This window comes from Notothenia rossii (genome assembly GCF_949606895.1).
Source record: "Notothenia rossii genome assembly, chromosome: 3".
NCBI classification, from domain to species: domain Eukaryota; kingdom Metazoa; phylum Chordata; class Actinopteri; order Perciformes; family Nototheniidae; genus Notothenia; species Notothenia rossii.
Genome location: NC_136901.1, coordinates 22,652,989 through 22,669,920, shown reverse-complemented (window position 1 = coordinate 22,669,920; position 16,932 = coordinate 22,652,989). Strand labels below are relative to the sequence as shown.

The window sequence follows — 16,932 nt, the reverse complement described above, 5'->3', positions numbered from 1 at the left end:
TAATATTAAGCTATCTTTGGCTCTTTTCTTTCTGTAACAAATGCAAATGTCCCCTCTGTGGGACGAATACAAGTATTCTTATTCTGTACCTTTAATTTAAGTCAATGTTGCAGTTGTTCAGTGTAGCTCCAAGTAGCTGACTGTTAATGTGTTCTGTTTTCTAGTAACACATAAGCCAACATTAGCAACTTAATTAGTATCAGTTTACATGAATCTTCCTTAACATTGCTAACCAATGCTAGCTAGCTAGTCTTAGCTGGCAATTTAGCGTTTGTTATGCTTATGCTAATGGTAACTATTTATTTGTTAGCATTTTCATTGTGAAATACTAGCAGCTAGCTCAAAGCATCCCAAAGACTCATATTCCACTAATTCTGTTAAATTTATGCTTCGAATTTGTAACATAAAAACACGGACGCAGCCTTGGTATGTTTTTATGTTGTGTTAATTATAAAATAGATTCAGGTTTTGTTTTTTGCTGCTAATAACTTACACATTAAGAATTAAATTCTAGCTTATCTTGTTGTATATGCAGATGGATTAGGGTTGAAAGACCTCAACAAAAACAATAGAAATGTTAACTTATGATATGACATTGTTTGGAACTAATTTAGCTCCGGTAAACTCCCACCCTCAGAGTAATAAATATATATATAATGTGTTGTTGTCTTTGTTAGAATGGACAACAGGGCCAAGGTTAGTGCTGTAAAGACAATAATGTGTGTAACTTTAAGAATGTAAACCCCTTCTATAGATATGCAGTTTACTGATGTAATATTTCCAGTCACCATAGCTTAGTGTAACTCTCTACTCTTTGTTGACCGACAGGAAAACAGGCACTTTCAGGACAAACAAGTTCTCTTACCAGAGGAAACTCCATGTCACATGATGGAGTTTCCTCCGGTAAGAGACACAATGTTGTCATAAGGTGGGTAAGTGTTATCTGTGTAGTTATTGAGAAACATGTTAGCATCAGAAATAATAACTAGTCAGTAATCATTTTAATAAGTAAAAGGTAATTTGTAAACTCAGAAATACTGGAAATGTGCATTATACTTTACATATTTAAAACTCCATAAAAAAATGTCTAATTAAGACCACAGAAAAGATCTTGCAAAGGTAGAGGCTTGTGAGGAATTCTGTTTATGTGAAATGATAAAACAACAAATCAGTTTTACATGCATCCAAAACCGTTTCAAATAATTTCCCAAAAAGTTTTTCTAATTGATTAGTATTGCAAATACAGGACCTGGATTTGAAAAATCAACAGCCAAACATGTTCCAAAACATTTGAAAATACGAGCCCGACAGCAATGAGGAAAACTGGATAAGAGGAATGTGATAACAGTGTATTGCACAGCGGGACAGATACACACCACCAACAGAACAGATAACTGTCAATCATAAAGCCTGCTCAGCATGTCATGTTCCCATCCTTCCTTCGAGGGTTGGTCCAGCAGAATCAATGCCCCATACTTCCCTGTGTCTCTGTCAATTCAAGTTTTAAAGACACTTCTTTGAGATAGTTGAATATGAAAAGAAAAGTGTTGCTCGTTGATTCAAGTTTAGCGACTGTCCTTTTGCCTACTCGCTCTTCTTTTTCTTCTTCTTCTTGTGTTCTGGAGAGCTGTTCCAGTAGTAGAGCACCTGCAGGGCGATGATGCCGTTACAGGTGGAGGATATGACGTAGGTGAGGGCCATCAGCGTGTCTCCAGTTTCCTGTGAGAGGACAATATGGCGCAAAGTGAGTTTTTCAACATGGGAATTTTTATAGGAAATGAAAGATGGAAACAGACATTTTATTTTACCTGTAGAGAGGTGAAGATGCGGGCGAGGGAACCGGCAAACAGCAGGAAGACGGAGATGGCAGACAGCTGGCCAGTGTGTCCATTCCGGAAGTTAGAGACAGCCTGGATCAGCTGAGACAAACAGCATGGAAACAGGTAGCAATCACTAAATTAGTTGAATAATGATTCAAATGTTAAATGTCAAAAGTGTATGACTGTATGTCGCAGTTATTTGTCCTCAAACCATAACAAACTATAACAAATCTAACTGCCGTCATGGCGTTACATTTATTCTATTAAAAGAGCAATAAAATGAATGCTTAACTATTAAATAATGCAACAGAAAAGAAGAATTTGGAAATCATCCCTGTCTTATTCGACCCATGACCAAATATGAACTGTACAAGTCATTGCTTTGTAATCAGCTTTAATTTAACTTTTTTTTTTATTTTAGTTTTATATTTTCTTGTTTTTGTTGTGATTTACCTTTGCAATATGTAAAGTTTATATTCTGAACAAAGTGTATCTGTTTAATGGAATATGCCGATGAATAAAAAGTAAAACAAATAAGTATATAAAAGAATGAATAGCTCCAACACTATAAATGTATGACAGGTCTTGTCCTACCCTGCCTATGATGATGGCTGGCATGTTAGAGGCCTGCAGGTAGGTGACCACGGACAGGGGGGTGACCGGAGACAACACGAGAATCAGCAGCCCGACATACACCACGATAAACAGCAGACCTGGGAGAACGTCAAATCAGAAAGGCTGCTTCCACTCAAAAGGGGCGGGGCATGTCGGAAGAGCGGGAAGTGCTGCTGTCCTCTACGCAGTCTTACCTCGGCTGGTGTTCCCTCCATAGCGCTGAATGAGGAAGCCGATGACGATCGTCTGCAGCATGAGGAACAGAGCCTCGCCCCAGGCACTGTGGAAACAACCGCCACATGTTACTCAACATATCAAACTACAGAGGCAGAAGTCAGAGAGCTCCGTGTTAATCTCTAGTTCAAACGGTTGATTTGCATTGCGTTGCGTCCCAACCTGAAAGGGAACTTGTTGTGGATACAGTAGGCCATTGTTCCTGTGATGGCCAGCAGCTCCAGCAGGATGGTCTGGAAGCTCAGCCCCTCAGCGCTCTTTGATCCCATCAGCTTGAAGATCTGAGGCAGTTTCACTGTAAAGAAGGGAGAACATAAAGGAATTACAAAACGACAAAAACAATAATGACTAAAATATTTTAGAAATTCACTAAAAATTTCACAGACACATATAAAGAGAAGTGGAGATGAGGTTTACCCATCACTGATCCCAGGATGATGCCGATCCCCAGGCCTTTGCTTAGTAAAATCTTCAGACATGGTACTGAAATTAAGAAATATAAAAAGATTAGCTGGCTGTCATAGATCACACAGAAAAATACACGCAAAAGGTTTCATGAACAGGAGGAAAGAGTGCATTTGTTTGGGACTATTTGCAGCCGCGGATTCATTAACATACAGGCTCTAGGAGTAATGAAGCTGCAGGACAGTGTGTAATAAAATAAAAAATAGTGTGTGTGTTCATGAAGCAATGAAGGGACATGTCACCCAGTGCTTAAGTAGGCATTAAGGAATATTGTGTGTCATAAAGTTAGAATAAGTCTGATCAGTGTTAACGATTGATTTAGTCAGGCTTGGCTCTTGATCTCGGATATGGCAGTTTTGTCTTGTTCTTCACTGTGGTGATCAATGATTGATGTCAGGTCAGTTTCCAGTGAACATAAACCAGGTATAAAAGTTAAATGAGAACACATTGGCAAAGAAAAACAGGTGGAGACACTCTCCACTGCTGTTAAATGAAGTGACTCATGATTCATTTAAATGACATTCTGAATAAATGCACTATGAATTCGGCGTTTTTAAAAATTGACAAACTGACGACCCGATAGCAGCTACCCGTCTGCTGACCTAAGGTTGAATGTACAGCATGTTTCTGAGTTATTATCAGCATGACGCATTGCAACATCTTCAATTGTCTTTCCCTTCAATAAACTTCCGGTATTTAATACAAAGGAGCCACTTACCGTCCAACAAGTTGAAATTGAGAAAGAACTCGTCGTAACATGACTCTGGCATGAAATATGTCAACAAAAACCCTTTAAAAGGGTCCATGAAGGACAACCCTTCAACCAAAACACTTCCCTCCGCCATTGTGGGGATTTGTTGTGACGTTCAGACGTTGCCGTTCAATGTGTAACAGATAAAGAGTCCCCCCCCCCCGGATCGCACGACCACACAAAGGTTCCGCTAGCACATCCACAATGATTCAGCTGGTTGAATTAGCCATTGTTATAACAATAAAAATAACAACATAACCACAACAACAATATTATTCGTAATAATAACAATCACACCATGAAAATGATGAAGGTAACTTATTGTTTGCACGAGGCTACCCCTTATGAAAACAACAACAATAACAATAATAACAATAATAATAATCAAATAATAATGATAATATTAATAAATTAAAATTAAGATAAAAAAACATTACAATTATGATCAGTAACATATTGTGTGCACTATGCTACCACTGTTTACATAATGCATTGGATTTTACAAAACTATTTTTAATGAGTATAAACTCATTGTGTCAGTGTATGTCTAAATAACAAAACCAAAAATTGTGTATGATTCCATTTCAGTTTATTTAGTAAAAAAACACGAGAACATTGGCAAATAAAGTTGTCAAAGAAGGTGGTCCTATAGTATTCAGATTTGAATCTACTATATTGAAATCAAGGTCAATATTCCTCTAGGACCATGATGTCTGATTTCGTCACATTGATTCATATTAGTCACATCTTCTCTGAAATCTGTGCTGGGATGATTTTAAGGAGCGTGTCTCCATCCAGGTAGCTGAGCAGAGGGATGAGGCTGTGTTTGAAGACGTCAGAGAAAGTATAAATGTGAATCCTTCTCTCAGCATCATAAAAAGACACCTGACCCTCCTCAGAGTCCACAAACACCCCGATCACTCGGGGGGGAACCGCCCTCTGCAGCTTAGTGGGTCTCTCGGTACAGGCCCACAGACTGGTGCCCCTCCACAGGGTCCAGTATCCACTTCTGGGAGTCATGGTGAACTTTAGATTCCTGGGAGCAGTCTTTGACACCACACCTATTCTCCAGCTGCCCATAGGGGACACCTCCACCTCCCAGTAGTGTCTCCCTTCAGTGATGATAATGTCCCCCAGCACACAGGGCCTCTGAGCAGACTGTTGGCTGTAGTTTGGGACATAAGTGGAGGACACTGCTGCCTCTCGGACCTTCAGGCAATCTGAGGACACATCCAGCCAGGGATGACAGGTTCTGATGTCCAACCGCACCGAGACTAGGATTCAAATTCAGGAATATTGTAAGAATCAGCAGGTTGTAACAAGCTGTATTTCAATGTTGTAATCTTCTGTTGTAGACCACTTATAATATATAAATCCAGATTACCTTGGGCGCTCTGAATCCACTCCCACACTGAAAGACAATAAAGTATACCATTATGCATACGCAACATTTATTTTTGTTACAAATGGTCTATAACTTTATGCATACATTTAAAACATTAAAAACATGCAAATCTATGAATGTATACACATATTCATTAAGGGAAAAAAATAGGGTTTCTATCTCCTATTGTAGTCCAGAAATCAAACATGAACACATTTTCTTCAGAAACTAATTTGATTGATTAAATCATTTTAAGACACTTCCTTAAGCCTGTTATTTATACAGTTTATTACTTATAACACATTTTAAAAATATCACTATGTTCCTAATATTTATTTATGATTTGTTTTGTATTTATTAGTTCCAAAATTATATAAATATTATCAACACACTCCAGGGCCCTTTCTCATTTCTCTAACTCCCCTCCTCGACTCCTATCCTCGAGACTTAGTCCCGCCCACAGGAGATGCGAGCGGAGGAGCCGAGGAGGGGAGCCGAGGAGAGAGGAGGGGAAGCAGCAGACGGTTAGTCCCTCTCTGTTCGCTACAATGGGGAATTGAAATTACGGGCCAAAAGTTTTATTTACAAGTATTAAAAGTAAGTATAGGACACCAAACCAACTGAGACCCATCCTTCCGCCGCATCTACGCACTGTACAACACACACACCTACACACTGTACCACACACACACACTATACCACAGCACGCACCTACAGCTCCTAAAGCATATAATCAGGCTACAGCCGTTGTGTATTTTATTACGTGAAGCACTAAATGGTTTTAGAAAAATATTGACTCTTTGTTTGTAGATATCTACTAAACTAAAGCAAATAAAGAGAGTAGGCCTGTTATACTGAGTGATATATATTATACACACTGCTTTGCTTTCTGCACGGACCTCATAGCTGTTCTCACTGTAAACATTGCATCGCGATGAAAGCAGTTAATAAAATAATATCCAGGGGATGCATGCAGAGCTGTCATTGGCTGAGATAAGTCCGGTCGTGCGTCACGACTCTTTGAAACATCTCTGTTCCCGGAAATGCATTTACGAAGGAGCCGTGGAGGACCGTGGAGGACCCATCAGTGTATCCTCGGTTATAGCTCCTCCAGTGAGCCTCCTCGACGCTCGATCCTCGGTCCTCGAAGTGCATTTAGAGAAATGAGATGTCCTTCAACATGGCAAGCTGAAATTCATTTCCGGGTCACAAACGGAGGACCGAGGAGTCGAGGAGTCGAGGAGGGGGATTTGACGAAATGAGAAAGGGCCTAGGTCCCCACCAAAAGGCATATCAATGGGGCATCCATCCACTGAAATCCATTGTGCTATTAACGCGTGACTCTTAAGATATCTGTGATCAATATGTGGAGATAATCAAAGAGAAAGTCATCTTTATTTCAAAGACTTTTCTAACCACAGGCAGTGGAGGGTTGCATTCCGATAATCCAAAAATCAGCTCCTAAATTCTAACCCTATCTCCTATTCCTTGACCTCTGAGTGAAACGTCACGGGGTTAAGGGATAGTGGATAGGAGAATTCAAAAGGACTTAGGAGAAGAGACTGCGGTACTTTAGAGAATCCGAATGCAATTTCACTATCCGACGTGTTTATGATGTGCCAGCGGACGTCATTTTGTGCGTCTGCTGCTGTGGGGAAACTATGGAAACTACAGTTTTCTATACAGCGGACTACAACATGGATGTTTAATAAGAACGACGGACTCATCTAGGGACTCTGCACCGTGCCCTGATGCTGTTGCTTTATGCTTTAAGAACGTGGACAACAGAGAAGCATATTCTTCATGACCAAAGTTGGAATTGAAATAAAACATGAAAGTGAAACTTATGCTCGTCACCCTCTCCCTTCGGTCCACATTAATACAAATGATCCCAATACCTATGATTGTATGAAAAGATCTTAAAATCAATACAAATGTATTTATTATAAACGTTAGTCCTCAACACCTATCACTGTGTATATCACCATTCAAACATCTTTTAAAAGTTGAACAAACCCTACACAGCTCAGTGAAATGTTGACTTTATTTGATCATTTCAGTAAAAACTAACGTTAATATTTCTCTTTTTGATTATTTTACTGATGAACGTTCAAAACAAAGCACTTTGGCAAGTTACCACATACGTTTTTTAAATGCTTAATAAGCACCGTAACTTTCATGATATAATTTCTCCGTCATAATCGTTTGTTTCCGTGAACGGCCGACTGTTATGTGACGCAAATGCTGCGGCTGCAAGGCATTGTGGGGCAACATTTTCTCCTCTCCTTTCGGTAAGGGTGGTCCAGTGGTTCCTAAGCTAAAGGAGGTTATAAAGGAAGTTTGAAACCTCCTTTCCTTTCATTTGGAGAATTGGAACGGCACTTAACATGGCTGCCACTGACGTACTTCCGGGTCATTTCACTTGGTTAGGAAGGTTCCTAAGCTAAATGGACTATTGGAACGCAACCTTGGAACGGCACTTAACATGGCTGCCACTGAGGGACTTCCGGGTCATTTCACTTGGTTAGGAAGGTTCCTAAGCTAAATGGACCATTGGAACGCAACCTTGGAACGGCACTTAACATGGCTGCCACTGAGGGACTTCCGGGTCATTTCACTTGGTTAGGAAGGTTCCTAAGCTAAATTGACTATTGGAAGGCAACCGAGGAGTCACCTGAGTTAGGAATGTATCTGGGGCTTCCACTTCCTGTCCTCCAGTTCTTCTGTTTGGTTGGCAGCCACAGCTTGGATACAGCCTCCTGTAGGGTCATATTCATCAATCAGAAGTGACTCTTAGAATATTGTCTCGTGTCATTAGAGACATACATTCTCATACACACCTCAGTGTCCTCTGACAGCAGGGACCAAGCCACAAACTCCAGCATAGGGAGGATGGCGGCCATCTTTGAATCTTTGCGTCCTCTGGGATACAGCAGCTTCTTCAGTTCCTCATCAGACACGCCATTAGACTGGAAACACACACACACAAACACACGGAAAGTGAACCTTCAAGATTTGGTTTAAGAAGAACTGATTCCTATTTGTCTCACACACACCTCTTTGATGTTCATCAGCTCCACTGCCCACTTCTGAAGCCTTTCATTGTCTTTTTCCAGATCTGTCTTCTCTTTTTCTCCTGGATCATCTCTTCTTGTTTTGTTTTCATCTGTTGGCTTGCTTTCCTTTTTTACCTGGGGAATACATTAAATGGAGAACCAGAGTTACTTAACTATATAACCATGACTTATAGCTACAACAATAAAGGGGCCTCAGTATACAGAAATAACTTACAGTGCAAGTTTGACAACATTAAAAAAACAATTGCTCTATTGTTCTAAGTAGAAAAAGAGAAAGTCAGGCCAATACGATTGTAGATGATAGAAAGGGAAATATGGAGGGTTAATGATTTCATCAAAGGGTTAATAACCATGTTTAGTTCCAGCTCCTCGGCCCATTTGAGGATCAGCCTCCTGCTGTTCTGCAGACTGCCTGGCTCTCTGCTGCCCCCCCCTGGGGCCGCCTTCTCACTGACACGCTCCAGCTGAAACAAGGGAATGTAATACAATTGTATTTTTAATAATCTTAACAGTTTTGTTTTTTTAAATAGTCAAAGTAATGCAGCTTGGCCAGACATGATCTAAATACATTTCCCATTAATTGTGTTTTTTTTTTTTTTTGCGCATAGGTATCCCAGTTCACAAAGGGTTAACAACACACACGTTCCAGCCTGGTTCCAGCCCAATCGTTGCACAGAGTTTTCAACAAAGAAATGCTTTAGCCAATCAGAATGCAGATCTTGCAATACTGGAGGCGGGCTTGACAGCACACGCGATGTGACAGTGAAGGGAGAGATCTGCTTCTGATCGGCAGAAATATAACTCAGATAGAACCGTAATAACTCAATATAATGTTGTCAAATCAAAATGGTAACAATTTGCAGTTGTATATGTGTATGTGAGAAGGCCTGCTCCCGGAAAGCTGGCTACTGGCACAGAAGGGCTCCCGAATTGGGTGATTCTCGGTAAGGAAATAAACAAGAGAGAAAGTGCATCTCTGTCAGCAGAGCTTCTGTCAGTCAGAGGGTTAGGTACAAGTTGAGATGTCATGTGAGGAGAATTAACAAAAATACACTTTATGCATTTACATTTATTTTTAAATAACTTTCATGAATATGTGTGTGAGATACAGATAGGGACAAAAAAGTCCAGGCATATTTTTATTAAATTATTAACAAAGATCGCAAATGTGCCCTTTCATGTATTTGAGCCCCTTCCACATCCTCTGCACATTTCAAGAAGCAACATGCATAGTAAGATAACTACTTTTTTCAAATGTTTTGAACTGAGAGTTTGTGTCAATGGCTGTGCGAAGTTGCTGGATATTGGCAGGAACTGGAACACGCTGTCGTATACGCCGATCCAGAGCATCCCAAACATGCTCAATGGGTGACATGTGAAGCCATTGAAGAGGAGTGGACCAACATTCCACAGGCCACAATCAACAACCTGATCAACTCTATGCGAAGGAGATGTGTTGCACTGCGTGAGGCAAATGGTGGTCACACCAGATACTGACTGGTTTTCGGACCCCCCCAGACCCCCCCAATAAAGCAAAACTGCACGTTTCAGAGTGGCCTTTTATTGTGGCCAGCCTAAGGCACACCTGTGCAATAATCATGCTGTCTAATCAGCATCTTGATATGCCACACCTGTGAGGTGGGATGGATTATCTCAGAAAAGGAGAAGTGCTCACTATCACAGATTTTTTCTGATTTGTGAACAATATTTGAGAGAAATGGTTATTTTTTGTATATAGAAAATGTTTTAGATCTTTGAGTTCATCTCATGAAAAATGGGAGCAAAAACAAAAGTGTTGCATTTATATTTTTGTTCAGTGTAGATATGGGTCCTGCCTTCCTTACCCACCCCAGTGACAGTAATATAACATTTCTGTAAATTAAAGTAGTCTTCAAGAGGACTGAATGCTTTCTGTCGTACCTGACCGATGCTGTTCACCTCCTCTGCCAGTTTTTGAAGAAGCTGCTGGCATTCTGTCAGAGACTGCATTGACTTGAGATCAGGCTGGAAAGAAAGAAAGGTTTATTTTCTTTCATTGTACTTTCACAGTCTTCTATACATTTACACATTGCTTCCATCTGTTTACCTTTGTTTGTTGTTTGTTGAGGTTGCCTTGACGTGAATAGCTTTGTGAAGATTGTTCAAAATGCGTCACCTGTAAGACACATTTTCAGTGAGGACTGCACCGCGTTAATGTATTCATGTTCATGTTATCGTGTTAGTTAGCTCACCTGGAGTTCTGCACTGAAGTTGGGTTTATTCCATGGTGCCGAGCTGAAACAAGTGGTTGTCTCTTGGGCTTTGAGCTGTTTGTAGAAAAGAAGAACATATTTGATTAATATAAATCAATCCACACCTCTACAAAAATGGTTGTCATAATAGCATCATATGTACAATACAACTATAATACAAATAAATGTTGTTGCTATAATTATTTATAATGACAACATTCATTCTTGATAATACTAATATATATATAAAAGACAATTTTAATCAGATTTTAACAATGAGGAAAAAGTCATTTCACGTGATCTACTAAATATAAGAAATAAGGTTATTTTTGGTGGCATATTATCATTTAGGGATAATACTTGGCCCTGGGCATTTGAAGTTATGAACATGTAATGGCATGATTATCTTAAAATATTTGAGATTCCAAATATTATCCTCATTAAAGTTAGCATAACGCGAAACCCGCAGGTCCCCACCAACCCGTTCACGTATCTAACAGATATTCCCCACTCAGCGAGACACCCGCTGAGAAGCCAACTCTGGTTATTGGTAGCTCTATTATGAGACACGTGAATTTAGAGACCGAAGCGTCCACAGTCACATGCATTCCGGGGGCCAGAGCGGGCGACGTTGAGGCGCATCTTAAACTGCTGGCTAAAAATAAACGTAAATACAGTAGGATTGTTATTCACGTCGGTGGTAATGATGTTCGTTTACGCCAATCAGAATGCACCAAACTTAATGTGGCGTTGGTGTGTAGTTATGCTAAAACAATGTCGGACACCGTAATCTTCTCTGGTCCCCTCCCCAATCTGATCAATGATGACATGTATAGCCGCATGTCATCATTTCAGCGCTGGTTGTCTTGGTGGTGCCCAGCAAACAATGTGGTCTTCGTGAATAATTGGACAGCCTTCTGGGAAAAACCTGGTCTGATTAAGAGAGACGGCATTCATCCTACTTTGGAAGGTGCAAATCTCATTTCGGCAAACATTTCAGGGCTCTGTGGACTTAATCCATGACAAACTGGAGTTGAGACCAGGAGGCAGAGTCGCAGTCTTACACGCTTCTCTGCGCTCTCTCCTAGGCAGTCATCCATAGGAATCCCGAACCCAATAAAATACCCAATATTAACGGTGTGTGTGTCTGCCCAAGGACAATTTAAGGTAAAACCTAATAGAGGTGTCATACATAATGACCTAATAAAAGTAAATGTAACAACTACTACAGTGCAACAAAACAGGAAGATTAAATGTGGTCTCTTAAACATAAGATCTCTAGCATCTAAAGCAATACTGGTAAATGATTTAATATCAGATTATAATATTGATATATGCTGTCTCACTGAAACTTGGTTGAGACATGAAGAATATGTCAGCATAAATGAGGCCACTCCACCCAGCCATATCAATACTCATATTGCCCGAGGCACGGGCCGAGGAGGTGGAGTTGCAGCAATCTTTGACTCAAGTTTACTTATCAATACTAAACAAAAATTAAATTATACCTCCTTTGAAAGCCTCATTTTCAGTCTTACGCATCCGACCTGGAAAACTTTGCAGCCAATCTTATTTGTTACAGTGTACCGTGCACCAGGTCCTTATTCAGAATTCTTATCAGAATTCTCTGAGTTTTTATCAGCTTTGGTTCTTAAAACAGATAAAGTAATTATCGTAGGTGACTTTAATATTCATGTTGACGATGATAAAAATAGCCTTACTGTTGCATTTAACTCTATATTAGATTCTGTTGGTTTCTGTCAGAGTGTAAATAAACCAACCCACTGCTATAATCACACTCTTGACCTTGTTCTGACTTATGGTATTGAAATTGAGCAACTATTAGTCGAACCGCATAATCCTGCTTTATCCGACCATTTCTTAGTAACTTTTGAAGTACTGTTACTAGACTACAAAGCATTAGCCAAAAGCTCCTGCAGCAGAAACCTATCTGTTAGTGCTATAGCCAAATTTAAGGAAGAGATTCCACCAATACTTAACTCGATAGCATATCTGCATGTAGGGGAGGAAACTTATACAAAATGTACACCACCCCAAATTGATCATGTTGTTGATAGTGCTACAGATGCGCTGCGAATAAAATTAGACTCTGTTGCTCCTTTGAAAAAGAAGAAAATAAAACAACATAGATTAGCTCCATGGCATAATGCCAAAACCCGCAAAATAAAGCAAAAGTCGAGACAACTTGAAAGGATATGGCGTTCCACTAAACTTGAAGAATCTCGTTTAATTTGGCATATTACACTCAATGAATATAAGAAAGCACTGCGTAAAGCGAGAGCAGCCTACTACTCTTCATTAATAGATGAGAATAAGAATAATGCAAGATTTCTTTTCAGCACTGTAGCCAGGCTGACAGAGAGCCACAGCTCGACTGAGCCTTCTATTCCCATAGCACTCAGTAGTAATGATTTTATGTGCTTTTTTAACGATAACATTTTTACTCTTAGAAACAAAATCAATGACCTCTTGCCTTTAACCAGTATAGTGTTATCAACAGCTCCCGGAAACGTAAGTTCTAATATTACACTAGATAGTAAACTAGAATTCTTTTCAGCCATAAACCTTGAACAATTAAATTCAATGATTCTCTCTTCTAAACCATCAACGTGTATCTTAGACCCGATTCCAACTAAGCTGTTAAAATAAGTTTTTCCATTAATTAGCACTTCTTTATTAAATATTATGAATATGTCTTTATTATCAGGCTATGTTCCACAATCATTCAAAGTAGCAGTGATAAAACCGCTTCTTAAAAAGCACAACCTCGATCCAGAGGTTTTAGCCAACTATAGACCTATTTCTAATCTTCCGTTCCTCTCAAAGATTCTTGAGAAAGCAGTCGCAAAACAGCTGTGTGATTACTTAAAAAACTATGATTTATTTGAAGATTTTCAGTCTGGCTTTAGAACACAACATAGCACAGAGACAGCTCTGGTTAAAGTCACAAATGACATTCTAATAGCCTCTGACAAGGGACTTGTCTCTATTCTTGTCTTGCTCGATCTTAGTGCTGCATTTGATACTATCGACCATGATATCCTATTGCAAAGACTAGAGCACTTAGTTGGCATACAGGGAACTGCATTAGGCTGGTTTAGGTCCTATCTATCTGAACGCTCTCAGTTTGTACGTGTCAACGATGAATCTTCCATGCAAACCAAAGTTAGCCATGGAGTGCCACAGGGCTCAGTGCTTGGACCTATTTTGTTCACCCTATATATGCTTCCGTTAGGCAATATTATAAGGAATCATTCTGTAAACTTTCATTGTTATGCGGATGATACTCAACTATATTTATCAATCAAGCCTGATGAAATTAATCATCTAAATAAAATTCAAGACTGCCTCAAGGACTTAAAAACGTGGATGACCTTACATTTTTTGATGTTAAACACGACCAAAACTGAAGTTATTGTACTTGGCCCGAAGAATCTACGAAACAAATTATCTAAAGATATATTAACTATGGATGGCATTAATTTGGCCTCCAGTGAGACTGTAAGGAATCTTGGTGTTATATTTGATCAGGATTTATCCTTTAACGCCCACATAAAATCAATTTCAAGGACCGCCTACTTCCATCTACGTAACATTGCAAAAATCAGGCATATCTTGCCTCAAAACGATGCAGAGAAACTAGTCCATGCATTTGTTACTTCAAGGCTGGATTATTGTAACTCCTTATTATCAGGGTGTACCAAGAAGTCAGTCAAGTCGCTTCAGCTGATTCAAAATGCTGCAGCTCGTGTACTAACCAGAGTTAGTAAAAGGGACCACATTACTCCTGTTCTGGCTGCCTTACACTGGCTCCCTATAGAACACAGGATAGAATTTAAAATTCTTCTTCTCTCCTACAAAGCCCTTAATGGGCAGGCGCCATCTTACCTTAAAGAACTCATTATACCCTATTGTCCTACTAGGGCATTGCGTTCCAAGAATGCAGGGTTGTTGGTTGTTCCTAGAGTCTCTAAAAGTACAATGGGAGCCAGAGCCTTTTCTTATCAAGCTCCACTTTTGTGGAATCAGCTTCCAGTTTGTGTTCGGACGGCAGACACCCTATCCGTTTTTAAGAGTGCGCTTAAGACCTTCCTTTTTGATAAAGCTTATAGTTAGGGCTGATTAGATTCAGCCCCTAGTTTTGCTGATATAGGCTTAGTTTGTCGGGGGACATCTTACTTCTTCCTTCTCTCTGTCTATACCTGTGTACTCTCATGTTCCGATTAACCCAGCTTCCCCAAATGTCTTTCTTTTTGGTGTCTATATACGCCGGGATCCGGAGTCATGGATGATCCTGCGGTCCTGTGTCATGGATTGCGAGTCCTGGATCTTGAGTCGTGGCTGTGGTCCTGGATCATAAGTCCTGGATGGATATACTCATGGACTCATCTTCCTATTATACACACATGCATTTCCAAACATTTGGACTACCTATGTTGCAAATGTATTATCTTTTCAATTTACACACGGCATCTATTGCACGTCTGTCCGTCCTGGGAGAGGGATCCCTCCTCTGTTGCTCTCCCTGAGGTTTCTCCCATTTTTCCCTTTAAACTGTGGGTTTTCTCTGGAAGTTTTTCCTTGTACGATGTGAGGGTCTAAGGACAGAGGGTGTCGTATTGTCATACTGATATTCTGTACAAACTGTGAAGTCCACTGAGACAAATGTAACATTTGTGATATTGGGCTATATAAATAAACATTGATTGATTGATTGACTTAAAACAACAAGAAAAGGTTTTAAAACATAGTGGAATCACTGTACCGACCTGTATAAATGTTCCTCTCTCTAACAGTAAACTGTGTAGTCACTCTTTGGCCATGTTCTTAATGCTGCATTATTAAATAGGACATAAGGTGTCTTTAACACAAGATGAGCACCTGCTTCTTGGTGAGTTTGGGTTCAGCCCGGGTCTCTGCAGGGTCGGCTGTATTCCCAGCCATCTTGGATCCAAAGTCAGCTGAGTGAGACAGCAGGTACATGTGACAACAATAAACAACAGACAGAATATACTGTATATAAATTGCATCTATCTCAACCAAGACCATGCATTAAAGAAAGTGAAACATGAATCAATAATCTGATTCAGCGTGATCCCACTCTAAAACTTGATGACAAACATGTCAGAAAACATGACCTCCTTGGTGGAGATAATACATGTTGAGAGGAAAGATTGTACAAATAATGACTGGTGGAGCTGTATTCTCAATAAAAGTTATTGGCACCATAAAAGTCAGCACTTTTCTTTGGCATGCATCAACAAAGAAGTACAGCCATGTATTTTCCAACAGATAACTGCAAGGGTTTGAACTTATCTATAAAGCTGGTTCTTTTATATTTCCTCTACAGACTTGTGAAGCCCACTCTAAAAGTTATAGTTATCAGGGGGATGGATCACTGAAGTGCAATTAACAATACATTGTTGTTAACCCTAGCTACAATCTTACCCTCACCATAGTGTTTTTGTCCTGTGTTCTAGTAACAATATTATAAACAATGGCTTTGCATAACGTAGGGTTTTGATGAATATCCAACATTAACTTGTTTGTTCTGAGGATTAGAAATCCCATGGCCTCACAAGTCATTTAAAAAACAGTTAACATAATCTTTTAGTCAAACCTTTGGATATAGGAAGTGAGCTCTTCTCTAATTTATATGGACATTAGTAGCTAGAACCATTCAGTGCTTTCAAATACGTTGGATCAATTTGCTCAGTTACCAAATAAACGATACAACACAACAAAAAAATCTAATAAGAGCTTCTTTAAACCAAAAATACAAAATAAAAATGTGATCTGAAGAATAATATGACTTACTCGCTGCTCGAGATGTGTCCTTTGTTTATCTGTGAAGCAGGAACATAATCACTTCGTTTACGTCTGAACTTAGACTTTGGACTTTTATGACTTTATACTCTGTCCAACCCACTTCGACACTTATGGTAAGTGGTAACTTGGCATAGTACCATAATAGGTCAAAAATAAGTCAACTTTATTACCGTCCCAGGGAATACAAACATATAAAATAAATATATATACAGTATATATACATACTGTATATATACAAGAAATACAGTACATACAGTATATATACATACTGTATATATACAGTATATATACATATATATACACGCGTAACAAGGTTGTGTTTGGCCCCGGTGTAAATATTGTTTTGGGCCCCCCATGGATGTATAATAAGAACTGTATACAGCATCGGAGGCGGGGTCTCGTTCTTTCCTATGAGAGCTGCTCATTGGCGCATGATGACAAAATGGCCCAACTTTTGAGAGAGCGAAATGTCACAGATTACCCATCATGCCTGGCTGTCGGAGCA

At 39.6% G+C, this 16,932-nt stretch overlaps 2 protein-coding genes across 2 annotated transcripts; both read right to left on the bottom strand.

The window, feature by feature from the left end:
- Positions 1-1,122: 1,122 nt before the first annotated feature.
- mpdu1b (mannose-P-dolichol utilization defect 1b) lies at positions 1,123-4,014 on the bottom strand. Its single transcript, XM_079670337.1, has 7 exons — positions 3,853-4,014; positions 3,087-3,152; positions 2,832-2,964; positions 2,630-2,715; positions 2,415-2,533; positions 1,809-1,919; positions 1,123-1,719 (listed from the first exon to the last, which is right to left on the bottom strand). Exons 1-7 carry the CDS (start codon positions 3,977-3,979, stop codon positions 1,585-1,587), a joined length of 777 nt encoding a protein of 258 aa, XP_079526463.1. The 5' UTR covers positions 3,980-4,014; the 3' UTR covers positions 1,123-1,584.
- Positions 4,015-4,452: 438 nt separating this feature from the next.
- Positions 4,453-16,493, bottom strand: LOC307032398 (uncharacterized protein). The gene is made up of 11 exons (XM_079670336.1): positions 16,416-16,493; positions 15,480-15,559; positions 10,578-10,652; positions 10,433-10,501; positions 10,267-10,350; positions 8,697-8,810; positions 8,326-8,460; positions 8,110-8,238; positions 7,944-8,028; positions 5,270-5,296; positions 4,453-5,159 (listed from the first exon to the last, which is right to left on the bottom strand). Exons 2-11 carry the CDS (start codon positions 15,540-15,542, stop codon positions 4,627-4,629), a joined length of 1,314 nt encoding a protein of 437 aa, XP_079526462.1. The 5' UTR covers positions 15,543-15,559; positions 16,416-16,493; the 3' UTR covers positions 4,453-4,626.
- Between the last annotated feature and the right edge of the window lie 439 nt (positions 16,494-16,932).